This window comes from Brachyistius frenatus, unplaced genomic scaffold, assembly GCF_029030835.1.
Source record: "Brachyistius frenatus isolate BFR_SWC_R1_liver_20210118 unplaced genomic scaffold, ASM2903083v1 Contig_6, whole genome shotgun sequence".
NCBI classification, from domain to species: domain Eukaryota; kingdom Metazoa; phylum Chordata; class Actinopteri; family Embiotocidae; genus Brachyistius; species Brachyistius frenatus.
In genome coordinates this window covers 6,450,717-6,470,850 of record NW_027210605.1, presented here as the reverse complement: position 1 = coordinate 6,470,850, position 20,134 = coordinate 6,450,717, and the positions used below count along the sequence as shown (strand labels likewise).

The following is a 20,134-nucleotide window of genomic DNA, read 5'->3' as shown; positions in this document are numbered from 1 at the left end:
CTGGAACATCATGAATTTTAAAACTCAATTCTATTATATTTTACTCTATTTCACACTGTGTGTGTACAGCGTTGATTCTGATTAGTTGAGGATAATTTCTTTTAAAATCGATTTTTGATTATATTTTGGAACGTAGTCATAATAGCCAAATATATTTTGTGTCGTTTTATTTTTTTGAATAATTGCGTTTAGAGTATTATAAACAGCATAGAGTTTGTGTGTAAGTTGAAGCTGTTGCATTAAAAAAAATTGATTGTATCTGGGGTAAAATGTCAAAGTAATAATAATAAAAAAAAGTACCTATGAAAACTGACTTGAAACATGCCCTCTATGGCCTTTGACCTGATTTGAGACTGTACTTTAACTTGCCCCCTAAAAACAACTTGGAATAACATGACAAAAAAAAACTAAAAAAAACTAAAAGTAGCCTATTCTGCATTCAAATTTAAAAGGATTAGAAGTATTATTGGCAAAATGTAGGCTACTTCAAGTGAAAGGACTGCCCTCGATTTATGGTCTGTACTCCCGATGCAAGAATTACAACTTTTATTGTGAAAGTCCCGGCTCACCGCGACCGGAAATGTGTGTCGGTGTTGCCGCACGCTCCTTCCTCCCTCCCCTCCCTGCTAGCGAGTCGGCTTAGCGAGCTAGCGTAACTAGACCTTTAAACTCTGTAGCGTAACTATTATGAATTGTTTGATCGTAGCAGTATAATTGATTTGCGTTTCCAAAGTCTTTTGATAAGAAACCAGCCGACAAAATGAACATACGAAACGCAAGGGTGAGTGTGCTGAAATCCTCCGGGCAGCCACGCTGTTTCCGCTGCTAGCTAAGGCTAACGTTACAGACCGCAGCCTGCACTTCATCTGACCGGACACCGCACATCGATGCTTTTAGTAATGCAACTTTACGACGTTTGTTTTCTTGCTTTTTTTTTTTTTTTTTTAGCCGGAGGACCTCATGAATATGCAGCACTGTAACCTGCTGTGTCTTCCAGAAAACTACCAGATGAAATACTATTTCTATCACGGGTTGTCGTGGCCTCAGGTGAGCGACCGAGCTGCCTCCCTGTTCGTGGCGCTGCTCCTGTCACCCCGTTTCTGTCTCACACTCGGTGCCTGTTCTTCCTCGTTTCAGCTCTCGTACATCGCAGAGGATGAAAATGGGAAAATTGTGGGATATGTGCTGGCGAAGATGTGAGTGTCCTGTCTCCCGTGTTTGTGAGCTGACAGGTGAACGGGTGTGTTGTGTGTTCGTTGTAAACTATTGTTCACTCTCTTTTAGGGAGGAAGACCCTGATGATGTACCCCATGGACACATCACATCCCTGGTGAGACGGATCAAGACAACATCTGCCCTTCTTTCACCGTTTTTACGGTTCACGTTGTACATTACTGACTATTTGACCGACATCTCTTGGGGGAAATTGAACCCCTCCTTCCGTCTTCCAGGCGGTGAAGCGGTCCCACAGACGTCTCGGCCTGGCTCAGAAGCTGATGGACCAGGCCAGCCGGGCCATGATCGAAAACTTCAATGCTAAATATGTCTCTCTTCATGTTCGCAAAAGGTACGCGTGCACTGTTGGCTTGTTGTGGACTTGTGCAGCTGCGTTGATCCCTTTTCAACAAAAGAAATGTGTTTGTACCAAGAGATTCACCGATGTTTTCTCCCCACCGCAGCAACCGAGCAGCTCTGCACCTGTACTCAAACACACTGAAATTCCAGTAAGTCTGTTTCTGTGCCATCATTACCTTTTTTTTTTTTTTTTTTTTTTGTATAGTGTATGTACTGCCTGGGTATTGTTGGTGTGTTGTCAGCTTGGACTCGTACTGAGGTCATATTAAGAAGACCTGCAACACTAAGTCAACTGGACTTATGCAGTATATTGACCAATATTACAAATTTACAGTTATGTTGGTATCAGACTACATTTCAGCTGATAAGTTCCAAGAAACTGCACCAGAGATTGTGCCATCCATGTGTGCTCATCTTGTGGAAATATATCACCAGGAATCTTCTTTATTTTAACACTGATAAGAGCAAGGGGTGTTTCTCAGAGTTTCATCTGACTCAATATTTGCTGCTGAACCTCCTGCTCTGAAATTTGTTGTCTGTGTTAAGAGCTTTATCCATTTATTATATCTATAAGGTAATTTATAAAGAGTTGGCTCTTACAGTCCGCCCAAGTGTGTGTACAAGTTTTGTAAAATCTCCTCCTTGGTGATTATATAATATATTATTATATAATTATATAATTTATATATATTATTAATATATATATTAATAATATATATTATTTTTGTTATATATAATATATGTATATATTATATATATAAATATATATATGGCATATATGGTGATATATATATATATATATATATATATAAGAATATCAGCTGATGTTTCGATGGGTTTGAAAGATTTCTGTACAATGCTGGTGAGAAACTGCTTCATCTTTTGTTCATGTATTATTTTGATATAAAAGTAGTTAAATTTAAGACTCTTTCCAGGTTTCTAAACTCCCCAGGAAAAGAAATACAGGGGAATACAGGGTTTTGTTATTGTCACTTTAACTGATGTCATCTTGTTGTTCCTTCACAGGATTAGTGAAGTAGAGCCTAAATACTATGCAGATGGGGAGGATGCCTATGCCATGAAAAGAGACCTGGCCCACATGGCCGACGAGGTGATTTTGGCATGATTTTTACCAGTTCTGCGTTACATGTAGAACCGCTCATCTCTAATGAGCAGATTCTGATTGTAATTGTGTCAGTCTCCTTTCTGTGCGTCCCGACAGCTGAGGAAACCCGGAGTGCGTGTGTTGGGTCAAGAGGCACCTTCTGGCCAGAGCCCGTCAGCCTCCGGTGACCAGGAGAGAGAAAGCGAGAGAGACAGCGGAGGAGAGAGCAAAGAGCTGAGTGAAGTCAGCGAGGCGACAGAAAGCACAGACGTTAAAGATTCCTCTTCTGATTCACAATGACACTGTAGTCCCTGACAGTTTTGAAATCATCCCTCACTCCCTCTTTTTATCTCGGTTTGACATTTTCTCCGGCTTTACCGACTGTGGCTATCTGCACCAAAAGCCTTTCCAACATTGGCATCACAGGTTTTTCCTAATTCTTGGTTTTTTTTTTCTGCAGTAACAAACAAGAAATTTGGATAATGACATGAATCGGTGTGTTACCTAAATTAAACTGAGAGACAACCTGTACTTTTCAATTTGGTCTCTTTTAATCTCTGAAAATAATTATTGCAAATAAATCTTTCAAATAAAACTGTATCGCAGTTATTTCATTGAGTGATTGTAAACAAAGCATTTTTATTTACTTCAGAGTATAAACCATGAGACAGTCGAACAGCCAAACAATGTTGTGGAAAATGTAGTCATGACGTCAATATAATGTTTTAATTGTCCTGACAGAAAACTCATCTCTTAATATATTCATAGCAAATGAAAAGGCTACAGTTTAATATCTACTGTCACAAACATTACTTCTGTTACACACATTCAGGTGAGGTATAGAAGATGCAAATTAAATCCCCCTTTGGTTGTGGAAACCTAGTGCATGTACAATTTGCTAAATTCTAACTTTGGCGACACTTACTGGTGGGATCAAAACAAGCCTATCAGCAGTGAACTCCGCAAACCACCATTAGACACATTCAGTCACACGCTGAAGGCATGTGAAAACTTGTTTACTGACAAGTTTTCACCAACATTGTCACATTTTACTGCAAATAAAAATGTATGAAATAATGTCGATACAAGAGATCTGAACAAAGTCAAACGGATGAAAGAGTGCTTTCTGTACTGAATGTTTCATCTCTACATTCTGTTCATGTTTCTATTGGTGTCGAGAAGCTCAAAAGTAATCTGATCAGACCATAAATAAAGCATTAACACTCAACAGAGACTTCCCTCAACAAAGTGCATCTTTTGGCTGAAGACATGTCACTTAAGGGGATTGTTTGTTTGATTACATAACACCAACCATTGTGTCTGTTAAGAGGAAGGAAACTGGTGAAAGAAGTGTATGGTATATAGCAAATTATGCACACTGACCTTTTAAGACAGTTTGTCTGCTCTTCACTGAACTGCAAGTCACTCAGTTTCACACCTTCAAGCCATTTAATACTTTTCACGTGTATAGGTGTGAGAAGATAGCAACCTCACTGCACCTAACACATCTTGCAGACATTGGGATTTCATAGCAGCACTGGTATTTTGTTGTTTGTGACAAATTTACAACGTGACAAGTTTTTTTTTTATTTCATTATTTTACTTGACATGGGATGTTTCCCACTTTGCTACATTACTTATAAACGGTGGTCATTACAGTATGTAGGCACATTTGTGGCTCTCTTAGGCCAAGAATACCCACAAAATAACTTTTAGTTTTGTTTAATTTGTTCAACTAAAACCCCATAGCAGCTGATTTCTCTTCGTAGCGGGCACATAAGCAGTGAGGAAGGACTCATCAGTGAAAACAGCTCGTGTTTAATTGGACAGAAAACCTGTCGTGGAGCTCAAAAGGCAGCATGAAAAAGAGAAAAAAACAAAAGGGTTTTCACTCGTTACATGCACAATCACGCACTGATGCCTCATACTGAATGTGTGAGTGAGATGACGGGTGAGAAAGAGAGAGCAGCAGTACTGTGTGTGTGTGTGTGTGTGTGTGTGTGTGTGTGTGTGTGTGTGTGTGTGTGTGTGTGTGTGTGTGTGTGTGTGTGTGTGAGAGAGAGAGAGAGAGAGAGAGAGAGAGAGAGAGAGAGAGAAAGAGAAAAACGAGAGAGAAAAAGTCAGAGATGAGCTCCACTCCACCCACATCCATCCGTGTCCAACGTGAGGGGGAGGTGAAACAGTTGAGAGCTTACTGTGCTATTAACTGGCATTATTTAGTTGCCTCTGGAGAAGAGGCTTGTCAGGACTGCTCTTCATCAGGTAAGACTCTTTTTTTTCTGGATGTATTAAACTTTTATTGACTGTCTTGCCAAAGCAGGGCAGACAGTTCCGGCCTCATAAACGCGTCTTTGTACTGAAAAGTGCATGTTGTTGTGCTGTTAAGGAGTGCTCTGCTTGATTTTTGTTTTTCCACTTGTGTTATTGTTGGCTTCAGACATAGCCCTCAGATCATCAACGGCACATAGCTCTGACAAGCCTCTATGTGTTGGTACTTGTCTAAAGTGAATCAAGCAGCATTGCAACAACAGCAGCTGAAAAGCTGTAGTTGTATTAAGGATTAGACAAGAGTAATAAAATATTGCAGCAGATTGTGGCGACGTGAGGTGGTGATTCACTGCTGATCCCATGGAGAAAGAATGAAAGGGCTAATAATGGAAAAGGGTGACACGGGCTGGAAAAATGAAAAGGCACTCTCCTTTCTACAGGGAGTTTTGGGGTTTTCTGAAATGCAGCAGAGTCATTTTAGCAGGTCAGCTGGTAAATATCTCAGCTGGAGGAGCAAAGAGTGCACATTTCAGCTGAGGAGAATGCTGATGAGTGATGTTTGGCTTTTGAAAAAAATTAAAAAGGGAAGTTCAGGAGGAAAGTGAGAGAATGTGTGGTGACTGCGTACAAAGGGTTATGATCCAGCAAGAAAGCACCTTCTTCTTCCCCTTTCTAATATACATTAAATGTCATCCTACTAATTGATGACTTGCAGACATCAGTGACTATGGTGACAATTTGTCAAAGTCTGTCAGATGATCATGTGTTTAAATAACTGTTGTGTTGCTGTCCCTCTCGTCTATCCTTTTTTTTTTTTCAATATTCAGTCACACAAGATGATAAAAATGGCAATAACATGTAACAACAATTCTCACATGAATTTCTTTTGGTGAGGCTGTTTATTTTCATGTTTATCCTGTCTAGAGTCAAGTCTCAGTCAAATGTGCCCCATGTGTTCAGTAGAAATACTTTGCTTAAGAACATTTACAGTCATCAGAGTAGTAGGTTATCTATTGTAGATGTCAGAGATGCTGGATTTGTCACTTTATAAGTAGAAATGCAGAATATACTTGGGAGTGCATCAGTAAATTTGAGTATCACTAGTAGAAACTCCCCTTTAGTCCATGACACAAACGTCCCCACTGAGTTGCCTTGAGGTTCACCCTATTTTTAGGGCAGCTGAGATGTTGCTAGAGCTATTTCTGCACCTCGTGCAATTCTTGTGTTGCCTGCTGCACTGATCACGCTGCAGCAGGAAACACAAGCCAACTGGTTTTCTAGTTGTCTGCCATTAAGGAAAGGACAGCAGAGGGTGGCCAGTTTGCAGACATGTGTTACAGTAAGATGAACATGCTCTTTTCGCTCTTTCTGTGGCAGGAGGAAGTTGATATGGTCTGTGGAGGGGGGAGTTTCAACACTGAAGTTGTGACAGCTTGTGTAGAGGTGGGCTAGCGTGCAGCAGTGGGTCACAGGCCTTTATTTTTGTTAACAGACTGTCAGACAAAAAGAACAGTAGTCTGCATGCTGACAGATCCCCACCATGTTTCTGAAGGAGAGACAGAAGGAACAGGACAGAGGTGATATTTCATGCTAGATGTTGACAAAGTAAAGTATTCCCTTACTTACTACTTTTTATTTATACACTTACAGAATTCCACCCAGTTGGAGCAACAATGACTTCTCATGTAAAACTGCGGAAGGAGAGGGTTGGTGTGGTGGATTACGACACTCAGATCAAAGGTAAAAGAACAGCTTTTATCTGTATCATTCTAGCAAACCTTTTCCTCTTCATCTCAACCCATCTTGGCTGTGATCAACCAATGTTCTTTTATGGGAAAAGACCTTGTAAATCGGTTTCCCATCTGCAGAAAGTCTTTCAGAGTGAGTCATACTTTCTCTTGTATGATTGTCTCTCTGTTTTAACTGTCTGTGATTCTCCCCCTCCCCGCCCACACCTCCACCCCCTGATTTCTTCTCTGTCTTTCAGAGGTGCGTTGCCAGCTCATAGACCAACTAAAGGTGTTGGACTTGCAACTTGAGCAGAAGAGCCAACAGCTGCAAGACCTGACAGACTACCTGCGGCGACGGGGTGAGATTGAAAGCGAGTACGCCCGCTCCCTGGAAAAACTTGCTGAAAGGTTCACGTCAAGGATTAAGCGGTACTGGCAGTCCTTCACATAACATAATATATTAAATGAAGACACTGTGTTACAACTTTCTTTGTCCCTGTGTCTTACTTGTCTTTGTCTTCTTTTTACATGGACGTGCTCAGGAAGGAGCCCAGTTGTAACTCGGCGGCCCAAGTCTGGCTGGCTCTGCTTTCCCAGACCCGCCAAGAAAGTAGGGACCACAATGGACTGAGTGAAAGTTGCAGCAACCTTCTCATCCAGCCCCTAACATACTGTTTGGAGTACACACAACGCCTTGCCAAGAAGGTACCATAACAACGACAAACATAAAACCTGTCAGCATGTATTTAAGACAAGTGCACCTCCAAAATAAAGAAGACCTAACATTTCTCACTTTCATCCTTATCATTAAAATACTTAGTGGCTCACTGTGTGTCTTCTGTGTTGTACCATCCCAGTTTATCATATTCTGTCTCTTCATTATGTTCCCAGAGTAAAGAAATCTGTACTCAACTACAAGATGGATTACTCAAAGTTACCACAGAGTTACAAACTGTAAGTGAGAAAACAACCACACAGCGCATTTTCCGTTTGCTAAACACACAAAGGGAAGCACAGCTTTTTGTATCTGTGTGTTCAGGCATGGCGAACATACCACCAGTACCACTCAGACTATGTGTGTGCAGAGGGGAAGCTGAGGGAGGCAGAGAAACAGGAGGAGAAGCAAAAGCAGAGTGCTGCTAAAAAACTGGAGAGGTTGATAGAGAAGGTGAGTAAATATCCTTTGTGCTGTATTCTGTACACGCATGTCTCTTATGTGACTCTTTGATTTCTTGTTGATAAATGTTTGTGCTATAGAGACAAGGTAAGGTCAAAGAGATACACTGGAAGTGCAGCAAGGCCCGAAACGAGTACCTCCTAAACCTGGATGCTGCCAACTCCTCCATGAATAAGTACTACCTCCAAGACATCTCTACTCTCATTGATGTGAGTGTATCAGTTCTGTTACCTTTTATATTCAACATAAACTTTGTACTATTCAAGTTTGAGATCCCCTACATCTAGAGCCATTTAGTCTTTATGGACCAATCGGTACTGAAATTAATGATCAGTTTTTGTATTCTCTTGCCTTTTCATTAGCGCCGCATTGGGTCATTCAACAACCTTTTAAAATGTTGTAATATAGTTTGATACTACACCCATGGTGCCTTAGATTAACACATAAAATATCATGTTTAAAGAACACAGCAGGATCTGAAAGCTCCCACATTAAATAGGCGATACTGTCTGGGATGCCATTTTCTCTTTCAGTGTGCGGATGTAGGGTACCACCTCTCTTTGGGCCGGGTGATGCACGCCTACGTGTCCAGACGATGGCGGGCCCAGCAGAACCTGAGCACTGGTCTGCAGCAGCTCCAGGGAACCGTGTCCGGGCTGGACCAGAGCCAGGACAGAGACGCCCTCCTGCAGGACCACGACAACACCTTCTCTATGCCGCTTCGCTTCCCCTATCAGCCCCATGACGAAGACCAGGTAAGTATTTTAGGTGAATAATCTACACGTAATGCTTTTTGACTGGATCATACAGCAGTGTGGCACAGCTCAAAATTTCCTTGTGTCTCTCAGGTCTCTGAGGTCAGTGCAGAGGGGGAGATAAGATGCGAAATGGAGACTAGATACAAACAGATACAAAGCCGACTCAAAACCGTTACCCATGAAACCGAGGAGGTAAAGTATATCACTCATCCCTTAGTACCTCATTAGCATTTTTTTTTGTGGTACCATCAAGGCTTTAAATAGTGTCAAATTGTCGTAAGTTCAAATAAAGATAGGAAGGAGAAGTATTGAAAAAAATATGTAAAAACCCACAATATAAAGCACTAACTTCTTCTTCCCTGTTTTATTTTCTCTCTTTTTCACATATGCACAGCTCTTAACAAATTTATATTCCTAAGTAGGCTGATGGAAGTCTAAAAAGCACTTTAAAGCAACTTAATGTTATTTTTTTGACACCCATCTCAGATCCTAGTATTTTGTGCAACATGGACAAAATGCTTGTTTGTACTTTGTATACATCTGAACCATCAATATTCTCACCGGAGTATAGTACAGCCATCCACCTCGGCTGCAGGTCTCCTCTCAGTTGTTGTTGTTTTTTTATTTTTATTTTTATTTTATTGTACTCTATTAATCCCCGAGGGGAAATTCTTTTGCTACAGCAGCATCCCGAGGGGGAGCTGCTGCAACAGGCTGCCACGACCGCTGCGCCAACCAACCTGAGGTGCATGTTTTTGTTTCCTCCTCCTCCTGTTATATAGGCCAGTAAGAACATGTCAGCAGCCCAGACTTCCCTGCTGGATTGCATCGGTGATGTTGATCTGGAGTCCAGCAGTGTCTGCGGTTCATCTCAGGAGAGCAGCATTGAGAATCTGCCACTCAAGCCCAGTGTAGCCCGACGCAGAGCCAATCTGCAGGAGATAGAAAACCTCTACTTCACCGTGAGTCCGACTTTTAAAGTGAAGAACTGCCGATGCATAGTTGGCACATTTTTTTTTTGGTTTGATGGATCCACAGTGGCTGATGTTGGCAGCATGATAATGACTTAAACGACTTGATTTGTTTTACAGAAAGTGAAAGAGTACCTCATTGGCAGCTCTCTGGTGTCTAAGCTACAAGCCAAACACGACCTGCTTAAAGTGGCTGTGGAAAAAGGTGACACTTCTGCATTTCTCGCAAAGCAAACCGCTGACTCAAATTGTCACTTGAGAACAGCTGCTGTATGGTGGGGAGTTATTTTCCACTGAAATGTTCTTCCTTTTTAAAAACCCAACAAATTATTAAGATGTATTTCACATTTCTCAGAGGTTCAGTTATGTTTGTTAAATCCCTTTTTTCTTCTTAGCTGAAGCATCTAATGGACATCAGCCAAGGTATGAATGAATGTTTTAAGAGTTCTTATAGGGTCATTATGTTTATTTGTGATTGTCATATAAGGTTGTATACTGGAAAACTGCTGTCCCTCTATAACAAAATGGAGTTAATTGTGTCTTCATCTTATGGTATGTTGTTCTACAGACACACTGGAAAGTCTGTGCGTGTCAGAAAGAATCACTCAAGTGCCAGTTTAATGCACAAGCTTTTCAACGGAGACATGCTTTCCTTCATACAGGTAGCTACAATAATGATTACACCACCGCATCACTTACTGTTTCAGTATGCATTCAGTATAATTTTTCCTTTTTCCAGTATTAGTCAGAAGTGACATATCAGACTTTTTGTTTCTGAAATTCATCCCTTAATTTGTTTTATTCAGGCGTCAGGACAGCAGATTCCAATTGTTGTGGAAAGTTGCATTCGCTTTATCAACCTCAATGGTGAGTATTCAAGACTGAAAGAACAGTAAACCAGCAGATGCACATTTCTACCTTTGATCAGGGATCAGACTGTTGAATAGGAGGTTATCATCACACATCTGTCCCAAGTATATGGGCTCGTAGAGGCCTACTAACCCCACTAGCAGGTTCAGAAAGTTGTTAACGCCCATTCAATTCACTGATCTAATGTTCTGACTGGGCAAGCTGATACTTTTACAAACAACCTCCAGTGGATGTTGTAATTTGAAGGGAACAAAGGAGGAAGTCAGGAGACTTGGTATAAAGAGTACCTAAAAGTTCTTGTAGGGAGGTAGGTCAATGGTTCAAACATAGGACTTTTTCCCAGGAAAATACTGTTGGTGAAAATAAATTATCTTAAGTTAAGTACATGAGTGAACTTGGATAACGTTTGTACATATTTATTTTCACCAAAACCATTCCAGTATTTTGATTCTCCACTATATAGTGGGCCATGTAGTGGAAAGTCTGAACACGGCATGTGATCTTTTCCTAAACCTGCTACCAAGTAAACCTAACCAAACGGTCACAATGTATTTATAAATGTTACCATGACGACAAAGATCTGTTGCTGTCCAACAGTCATATACATCATTAAGAGCAGCCTAATGGAGCCACTTGGGGTATCAGTAAGCCCATACAAGCCCTAACTGTGTATTTGGAACACATGTGATGATAACTTCATATTCAATAGTCTGACAACAGTTAAATCAGGTCAAATGTTACACATGGTACCTTTTTTTTTTTTTTTTTTTTTTTAAGGATATAAGAGGTGTTGATTAGTTCAAAGAAATGAGGAATTATAACATGTCTGCCCATTAGGTCTCCACCATGAAGGGATTTTTAGAGTGCCGGGATCTATGGTGGAGGTCAATAACCTGAGACATGCATTTGAGCAAGGTAGCCCTGTATGTGTGTGTGTGTGTGCGTTAGGAGTACTTAAATAGTAGCTCTGCTCACTGAGGCACATTAATAATGTGGGGCAGTGTCCCATGACCTTCCCCTGCAGGAGAGGACCCCCTGGCTGAGCAAAGGTACGACCTGGACTCTGTGGCTGGAGTGTTGAAGCTATACTTCAGAGGTCAGGAGAGTCCACTCTTCCCCATCGACAGCACCAGCCAGCTCCTGGAGCATGCCCGTGAGTGTGAATGAGTGTATGTGTATGTGATGGGTGGTGCTGAATATGTACAGCGGCAGTTTATCTTTCTTTCATCATCTTTTCTCAGAAATAAAGAACGAGGCTGAGAGAGCAGCTCAGCTCAAAACAGTCATCTCTTCCTACCCTGAGCCTGTCATCATTGTCATGAGATACCTCTTTGCATTCCTTCATCAGTGAGTATTGTAAATCAAAAAAAGAAATCACATCAGACAATCAGGAAATTAAAGTGCCCCTAAATCCTACAGACTGCTCCTTTTATAAATTAAAAAAAAAAAAAAAAAAAACTGGCTAGAGGAAGGACAAACAGCTTGCACACAAAACATTGTGTTCACATGGTAATTAATAAACCATCAAACGAAACAAGAAATTGACATGGAGGCCAAATCACTAGTTTAAAGTTTAAATGTAGAAAATGTTATGGTAGATGGTAAATGAAGAAGAGGGGTTGTGGAAAAAAAAATTATATAGGCTATTTGTTGGTTTTTGTACCGGATAAATGTAAGCGAAAAAAATGACCGTCAGGGAATTTTTGTTTCTTTGTGTCACTTGCATGCCTCTCAGCTTTTTATTTTGATATCATTGTCCTCATGTTTTTTCCTCTCTTCCCTGCCTCCAGCGTGTCGCAGTATAGTGATGAGAACATGATGCAGCCTTACAATTTGGCCGTGTGTTTTGGCCCCAGCCTGGTGAGAGGGGCTCAAGAAGAAGATGCCGTCACCCTGCAGTCTCAGATCAATGCCCTGGTGAAGAGCATCATCCTCCAGCACGAAAACATCTTCCCCAGTCAGAGTGAAGTACAAGGACCGGTGTACGAGAAATGCATGACACTAGAGCAGGATGACTGGTACAGTGAAACGTGTTTTAAACTAACACACATGTACACACAACATGGAAAAAATATTTTGTGGAGTGACTATCTGATGGTGTTTTCCTCACAGTGAGCCTGTTATTGAAGAGGGAGACGTCGAAGCGGAGTATACCCATAGCAAAGACAGTGAGTTGTTATTTCTGTTCATCACTTCATTAAAACTATGCTGCTGTCTTTGTAAAATAAAGAAGAATATATTAATGTGGCTTGCTACAGATTTGGAAACAAGATCCTCAGCTGACTCCAGCACCAGCGTGTTTGGATCACAGAAAAAGGCAGAGCGCCCCAGAGCCAACAGCAGCGGCTCTCTAGACCCCAACTGGTTATCAGCTGGGCCAGCAGGGGTCAGCATCGCTTCAGGTGGAAAGTTATTGCTTCAGATTCCTCTGGGGCCGCAGTGTAAACCAAAGAGGGTTCAGTCTCCTGGTTATGCACGCAAAGAGTAAGTAACACTGGCTTAAAGGATATGTCTGAGTGAGAAATATATTTTCAATGTGTACTTGTGTCTTTTTCTGCATACAGATGTCAGCAACACTCATCTGCTGAGGATATAGGTGTTAAAGTGGACAAGGTCTGTCTTCTTTCCAATTTTGTTTGATATCAGGCTTCTGGTTCCATTGGGTGATAATGAACCATTTAATTGACATCTGTAAATTATTATATAAATAAAAGTCATGGGTTTAATAATTGTTTTGTTAGGCATCTGGAACTAAGAATGTTAAATCATTAATGATTAAACTGCTACTAGATTTTGGTCCAAATCCTTTGCCGCACCTTTCCAACATTTTCCCAGAGGGTAAATGAGCTGAACTATCCTTTACAAAGGGATTCCTGATAGCAGGTGTAACACTAGAGAAGAAAATTACAAGGCAAAAAGGTTTATAACAACCAAGCAGTCCAACACATCTTATAAGCAATCAGTAAAGCATCATTAAAATATTTATTATCTTAAAGTAATTATGACAAATCTTTTATGAAGAGTGTCTTATTAGAACGCAACACCAAATGACTGATTCAATAATCAGAGAAGTGGAGAGAACAAAGAAAGTTTTGTCTTGTTTTTTTGTTTTTTTTTACTCTCATCACCATTGTTTATTTCATATTACAGGAGGTCTGTCGCCAGATGGACTCGGTCTTCAAGGAGCTTGTTTCACTGCAAACACTGCAGGATCCCTCCCCCACTGTTTCCTCAACCTCTGCCCAGGCTCCCCCAAGGAGAGGGAGGTGGGATGGACACAGGGGGAGAGGAGTAGGGCCACTGGACTGATGGGACTAGCATAGTAGATGATATGAAAAGAGAGAGAGAGCGAGATGATACTAATAAAAACTGAGGTGTCCTGTGAAGGGATCTGACAGTAGCTTTCAGCACATCTATTTTGAGAAAACTGAGATCACTGACCTACAGTCCTGTCTCTGAGGTTCCCTTGATTGGTTTAGGCTCGTTTCCACATGGTGTCTCGCTACGCAAAAGACCTTTCATTCATGTCATGTGCAGTGGATCTCCGTTGTGACTGCAGACCAGCAGTACAATGTGGAAACTAAAATTACTTGAAATGCACTGATGTGTTGCATCTTTATATCTGCATCTGTGTGGGTGTTCACATTCAGCGGTTTCCAGATTTTCTGTAATCCTTGCTCCCTACAAGCTGCATATCTAAGCACACATTCTTCATCAAATGTCAATCAAAATAACATGGAGTCACTGAGTTGATAAAAAAAAAAACTGTGAATACAGTAACTGCAAGGAATTTGTATATATGAATTATTTCTAACTTGTTTCACACTTTATGATTTGTCTGTATATCTAGACTACCTGCCAAATAAATAATTTGTTTATTCTCACTTTTTTTATTTTAAACAAATGAGCACTGTAATATGTGGGTAGAACTTTTTTTCTTTTTTTTTTTTTTTTAACCTTTATTATAAATAATATCATTATTTGGGATTATAGGTAATATAGTCCTGTCCAGAGCAAAATGTTTTCAGCTCCTCATGAATACTAAAGCATTCCCAGGCACGATGACATATTTATCCTCTCCAGTGTTGAGTCTGTCTCTGGGTCTCCTACTGGTTGTCCCTGGAAAACCTCCGGTGGAAGGTGCCTTGGATGCCTGAACCAACTCAAGTGGTTCCTTTCAGTGTGGAGGCTGTACTATGAGACTTCCTTATGGATGTCTAAGCTTCTTTTACGATCTTTAAGGTTGAGCATAACAAACCTATGTGAACTAATTTTGGCCACTCTTATTAGCGATCTCATTGTTTCATCTACTATGCATAACTCATGATCATAGATGAGGGTTGAAGTGTAAAGCTACAGCTTTACTTTACAGTTATTTTCCAACTTGATAGTCCAGCGAAAAAACTGCTTTATTACTGATGCCGCACCAATCTGCCTGACTCAATCTCTTGCTCCAATTTTTCCCTCACTTGTGAACAAGGTCTTAAGATGCTTAAACCCCTTCACTTGGGACAGCATTCACTCGCAACCTGGACACGGCAATTCCCACCAGCAGATAACCGTGATCTTGTAGTTGGCTGACTTTCACTTACACCCTTGGTGCAAACTGCTACACTGCATGTTGTGCACAGTTGAAGCCAACACAATCACATCATCATAAAGAAGAGAGGAATATCTGAGGTCTTCAAACTGGACAACTCACTCTCTCCATGTATACATCATCAAAATCCTGTCTATAAGGCTCAAAAACAGCTTGTAACAAAGAACAACCCTGACGGAGGCCAGACCAAACAACTTTGTTTCACTTCCTTATTCCTAAGATTATGGAAACTCTTGGTAGATACATGGCTTGTATCAATAGACTTGATACCCCATAATCCTTTTGTCATCTTGCAGGGGTGAACAGCTGATCCACTGCGCCACAACCAGGACAAAATCCACACTAGCCAATTAGAATTAACATGTTTATCATGGCAACAGAATTATAAAATTCACCAGCTCCCAAAAGTTATCACAAAATGACATGAGACAAGTCTTCCAGAGCAAGAAAAACACAGGTCTAACTAATGTGCGCTACTTAATGACAACTGTTTCATTTAACTGCATCTGTTCCACTTCACAATGACCCAGTGTATACAATAGACCTTGCTTGGGACTGGAGCACCTAAATAGAATCTCGCCATCATTGGTGATTATTCGTATTTGTTGCATCTGTGCTTTTACTGTTTTGACATGTCAACATGACTTCTGTGAAGACAGACTGTTGGCTGGGAGTTACAGCTTTCTGTTTTCTTGAGGAAATTTTTTAAATACTGCCAGAAGACTCGCAGTTAATGGCTTTTGCAGATACACAAGTCATTTGGTATTGTAATTTTCAAAACAGCCTAAATAATTAATAGCTTAATTTTTATTTTTTTTAAACAACAACAATTGAGACACACAGGGTAAATGACGTATAGGCTTATAAAGAAAACAAAATTATAAATACACAACCCACAAGTTTGACTGTCTGTGTATAATTGTAGAGATATGATTATGAATAACGTTGAGTAAATTACAGTTTGATAGGGGAAATTATCAAAGGAAAAGTCCTTTGATAATTTAACGTGACGGCGGTACAACTTAATCTAAAGGATGTTTTTATGAAATTTTAATGCCGCCTTCTGTTCCGATTCAGATGACGTGTCGATAGAGTAGTTTCCCAGAGTGCTGTGCGGCGCTCCGGTAAACGTCATTGCAGCGCAGCCGCAGTGGTGTTTCTTCGCTAAGCTGAGGTGGACTTCTTTCCTTCAGTCAGCGAGAGGAGCAGTGCAGCTCAGTAGCTGGACCTCAGGAACAACAAGAACCCCCTCTCAGACAACCTCTCAGACACCACCATGATCCGGGTAGCCGCTTTCCTCGCACTGCTTGTGGTCGCCTGCTCGGGTGAGTCCGCGGGGGGAAAAACAGGAGGAAGAGATCTGCCGGCGTTAACGAGCCTGCCGTGCTAACCGGTCTCAGCTAGCCGCTAGATCACCCACGACTCGGTTCCAGTTTTCTTTTAACTTTTATTTAAACCTTTGTGAGATTTGCATTATTCATGAACCCCCCCCTCCCTCCCTCCCCCCCCGTCCGGACGAAGCAGCGGTGTCCCAAGGCTTTATCTAACCGTTGCTCTGCTTTGTCCGTGGTGACAGGAGAGAGCTGCACAGACCCGGTGATCACTCCGTCGGCCTACACCACCTCTGACGCCGTCATCTCCTCCGAGTCCGTCTTCATCGTTGAACTCAGCCTGGCCTGTGCCAACGGAGCGCAGGTAGCTGCCCCCCCCCTGACATCCCCTCAAACAGCCGACACGGTCAGTTGTCGATGTTTCCACTCACTGACGGTCATTTCTGTCCTCTGCAGAGTGTGACTCTGTACGCTGATGTCAATGGAAGACAGTTCCCTGTGACGAGAGGCCAGGATGTTGGCAAATACCAGGTATGGGTTCAAATGTAGGCACTGATCCACGCACTGGGACCCCCCCTCCCACCCCCACGTGGACCCCCCCTCCGTCTCCCCCCACGTGACCCTGTTCAGGATAAAGCTGGTATAGATAATGGATGGATATTTAGATATCAAGAGTTTTGATCAATAGTCATAAATAATGTGGATGTAATAACCAAATGGGTAAAGACAAATATTAAAATGGCTAAAACAGTCTGATAAGTTCAGAAAATGACATCGCTTTACTGTACTGCTGCCATTAAAATCAGAAAGGAAGGACAATAAGTCTATATCTAGATACTATGATATTCAAAACACATGATACCTTGCCTCATATAATGATAGAATGAAATAATATCGCTGAACCCTTGTCTCAAATACAAAATCTTAGGTGTAGTGACTCTTAGGTGATTATAGGTCACAGAATGTGTTTGACCTGTTGGTTTTAATCCTCAACGGTAAATAACTCCTCAGATGGCCAATTTCCAAATATTGAGTTCATTTTTATAAAAAAAAAAAAAAAAATCAATTATTGTTGATGAGATAGATATTTTCATTTTCAACTAATGACCGGTGGTGTCACGAGGTTTACGACACAATACCTGTGTGATTGTTAAATTCACTCATCTCCTCTCTTTTGAGATTTCCCATTTGGAGCAACTTTAAACACTTGTTTCTCTTTACGACTTCACATCCAGACAACAGTTTGTGTAAATGTCCTTATTTCAACAATATTTCTCAGCAGGTCGTAAACATACACCCCCGGGCTCTGAGTAAAGACTGAAGAATTTAAATTTTGACACTTGTGGGGGGGGGAAACAAATGAACATACACCTTCTTCTCTCAGGTGTCCTGGAGCCTTCCTCACAAACAGGCCAGCTCTGGAACATATCAGGTCAAATTCTTCGATGAGGAGTCCTACAGTGCCCTGCGCAAGGTTAGTGTTTCATCTACAGCTCATACTTCACTTCCTGTAAGCTCCACTTGGTTCGGATGGTGCTGTCTTTTGAAGCAAACATGAGTATAATTGAATTATATGTGTGCTTCTTGTTTGATCCAGGCCCAGAGGAACAATGAAGATGTAAATGCCATTCAGCCTCTCTTCTCCGTCAACATTGACCACAGGGTGAGTCTCTTATTGAACCTCAGACTGGACATGCGAATGCTGATATATATATGATAATTGTGCCTTGGAAAAATTAAGTCATGAGTTATAAATCATATAGTCCTTGTATGTTAATAGTGAGTAACAAGACTACTTTGTATGTGTAAAAGGTGTTTGCCTGAAGTGATGAAATTATCACCTGACTCGGCAGTTATCTGTACACCACCTTTCAGCTCATTGTTTGGATTTTCGGATTCAATTTGATAAGAGGGTTTTCACCGTCAACACAATGTTCTCACCTTATTTACCCCTTACCTGATTACATGTGAAAGCTTTTTCCTGACAACCTGGGAAAATCTTCTGATTTCATAATTATGAAAAAAAGAAAGATGAGTTCATTTTATGCTCATTTAAGAATAACATACGTGAAACGGATCTCCAGTTAGTCATCGTGTACTCTGTAAATTAAGCTCCAATCTCAGCAGTCATCCACGCCATTAAACCAGCTGAACCTGGAGTGTTTGGTTCGTTGGTGTACGTTTTCGTCTCTTTTCTGTAAATCTCTAATCTGTATTTTTTTTTCTTTCTTCCCCTCACTACAGGGTGCGTGGAACGGCCCATGGGTGTCCACTGAGGTGGTGGCTGCCCTGATCGGTATCCTGTTCTACTACATGGCCTTCAGTGCCAAAAGCATCATCCAAGCTTGAAACAGATCCACAATAACTTTTTAACCGCTCGATCATTAAAGACTGAATTGTGGTGGAGCTCGACCATCATCCAGTGTCGTGGCAGGCCGACAGGATTTTGCCACTAGATCTGCTTTGGTGCGCGGAGCAAAAGTAGCAGTCTTTGTATTTTTTTATTCAGACTGTGTCTGTGTGCGATCAGTCTTATCAATTTACAGATGAATATTGTCACGAGTTTGTTTTGTCAGTGTGGAGGGAGTTTTGTAATTTTTTTGGATGGGGGAAATACCAGACCCATAAACCTGGACTCTATAAATATAGACTTGTACAGATGAGAAAGAACAAGCCTGCCAAGCACATCATTTGAGAATCTCCCAGTTTGGGATCAATAAAGTTAATCTTACTATCTCTCTATATGAAATGTCAATAATGTGACTGCACCAGCGGGCCTGAACAGCCGTAGTGGAAATGCCTCTTCCAGGAAAATGAATAAATGGCTTGTTTTTCTTTTAGTGTAATGTGTTGGTTCATGTGATCGCACACTGACAGTCTGCCTTTCTGTAAATGCCTTTTTCTCCAAGTCAGAAAGGAGGACTCATCGTCTGTTATTCCAGAGCTGTCAACTCAAGCGACAACCAGATCCAAGCAGGTTTATCGTTCACAGTGTAATTTACTAGAGGGATGACAAATTGTCATACAGAAGAGCTTCAATTTCTGTCCTCCAAATCTGATTTGATGATATGTTTCTCAGAATTTCTATCAAGAAAGATGTACACATTCTGTATGAATGGAACATTTTTAACCCATGTGCTTCTTCAAAAAGATCTATAGAAGTTAACCAAGCCATAATAAAAAAAATTCAGTTGCTGCTGTAAACACGATCAGCTCGGAGATTGTGGCTGAACTCTCAGTGGACACGGTGGTTATATTTATCTGCGAAGGAGAGACAAGCTGTTCCACTGGCATAACCTAGATAGTCAAGGAGAGATACGTGTCCTGACTCACCGGGACACCTGCGGCTGATGTCCTGTCCTGTTTGCTCGTGTTATAAACCAGCAGTAAATATGTTATTGGTATTAATTCAATGAACGGTCACAAGAGATTCTTGTGTTCTGACTTCCTATAGTGCAGTGCCACCAGTAGAACACACTGTGGCAGCTCTGTGCTGCTTTTCAAGTCTCTGTTGGAGCCAGCTACAAACTCATGGACAGATGACACAAGATTTTTTACTGATTCTGTATAAACTTGCCAAAGTAATGCAACACGTGCATAATTCACTACGAGCCCTTGGTCTGCCTTACATCCACTTCACTACAGTTTGTCATATTTATATGTACTCAGAGCAAACTCGTGCTAATGGGATCTAGTTTGTTGGAGGGATTTAAATTTAGCACGTCTATTTCCGTTTGTGTCCCAAATCT

General features: G+C 41.1%; 3 protein-coding genes across 6 annotated transcripts; all 3 read left to right on the top strand.

Annotated features, from left to right (window-relative positions):
- The first annotated feature begins 600 nt into the window (after positions 1-600).
- naa10 (N-alpha-acetyltransferase 10, NatA catalytic subuni) lies at positions 601-3,278 on the top strand. 2 transcript variants are annotated; one of them, XM_069688859.1, is made up of 8 exons: positions 601-781; positions 949-1,047; positions 1,138-1,196; positions 1,285-1,330; positions 1,452-1,567; positions 1,680-1,724; positions 2,602-2,686; positions 2,798-3,278. In XM_069688859.1, the coding sequence occupies exons 1-8, from the start codon at positions 761-763 to the stop codon at positions 2,978-2,980; spliced, it is 654 nt and encodes a 217-aa protein (XP_069544960.1). In that variant the 5' UTR covers positions 601-760; the 3' UTR covers positions 2,981-3,278. The 2 variants fall into 2 exon arrangements, with proteins under 2 accessions (XP_069544960.1, XP_069544959.1); XM_069688858.1 differs by having other exon boundaries at positions 2,774-3,278.
- A 1,389-nt stretch (positions 3,279-4,667) lies between these two features.
- Positions 4,668-14,338, top strand: LOC138615319 (SLIT-ROBO Rho GTPase-activating protein 3-like). 3 transcript variants are annotated; one of them, XM_069688854.1, is made up of 23 exons: positions 6,200-6,287; positions 6,441-6,525; positions 6,599-6,688; positions 6,936-7,107; positions 7,221-7,383; positions 7,570-7,632; positions 7,718-7,846; positions 7,936-8,064; positions 8,389-8,610; positions 8,704-8,805; positions 9,396-9,575; positions 9,705-9,789; positions 9,980-10,007; positions 10,153-10,246; positions 10,391-10,451; positions 11,292-11,369; positions 11,479-11,607; positions 11,696-11,801; positions 12,245-12,472; positions 12,567-12,622; positions 12,713-12,938; positions 13,019-13,067; positions 13,605-14,338. In XM_069688854.1, the coding sequence occupies exons 2-23, from the start codon at positions 6,489-6,491 to the stop codon at positions 13,761-13,763; spliced, it is 2,586 nt and encodes an 861-aa protein (XP_069544955.1). In that variant the 5' UTR covers positions 6,200-6,287; positions 6,441-6,488; the 3' UTR covers positions 13,764-14,338. The 3 variants fall into 3 exon arrangements, with proteins under 3 accessions (XP_069544954.1, XP_069544955.1, XP_069544956.1); XM_069688853.1 differs by lacking the exons at positions 6,200-6,287; positions 6,441-6,525 and adding an exon at positions 4,668-4,942; XM_069688855.1 differs by lacking the exon at positions 6,441-6,525 and having other exon boundaries at positions 6,203-6,287.
- Positions 14,339-16,212: 1,874 nt separating this feature from the next.
- ssr4 (signal sequence receptor, delta) lies at positions 16,213-19,220 on the top strand. Its single transcript, XM_069688857.1, has 6 exons — positions 16,213-16,379; positions 16,631-16,749; positions 16,842-16,916; positions 17,770-17,859; positions 17,983-18,048; positions 18,630-19,220. The coding sequence occupies exons 1-6, from the start codon at positions 16,331-16,333 to the stop codon at positions 18,732-18,734; spliced, it is 504 nt and encodes a 167-aa protein (XP_069544958.1). The 5' UTR covers positions 16,213-16,330; the 3' UTR covers positions 18,735-19,220.
- The last annotated feature ends 914 nt before the right edge of the window (positions 19,221-20,134 follow it).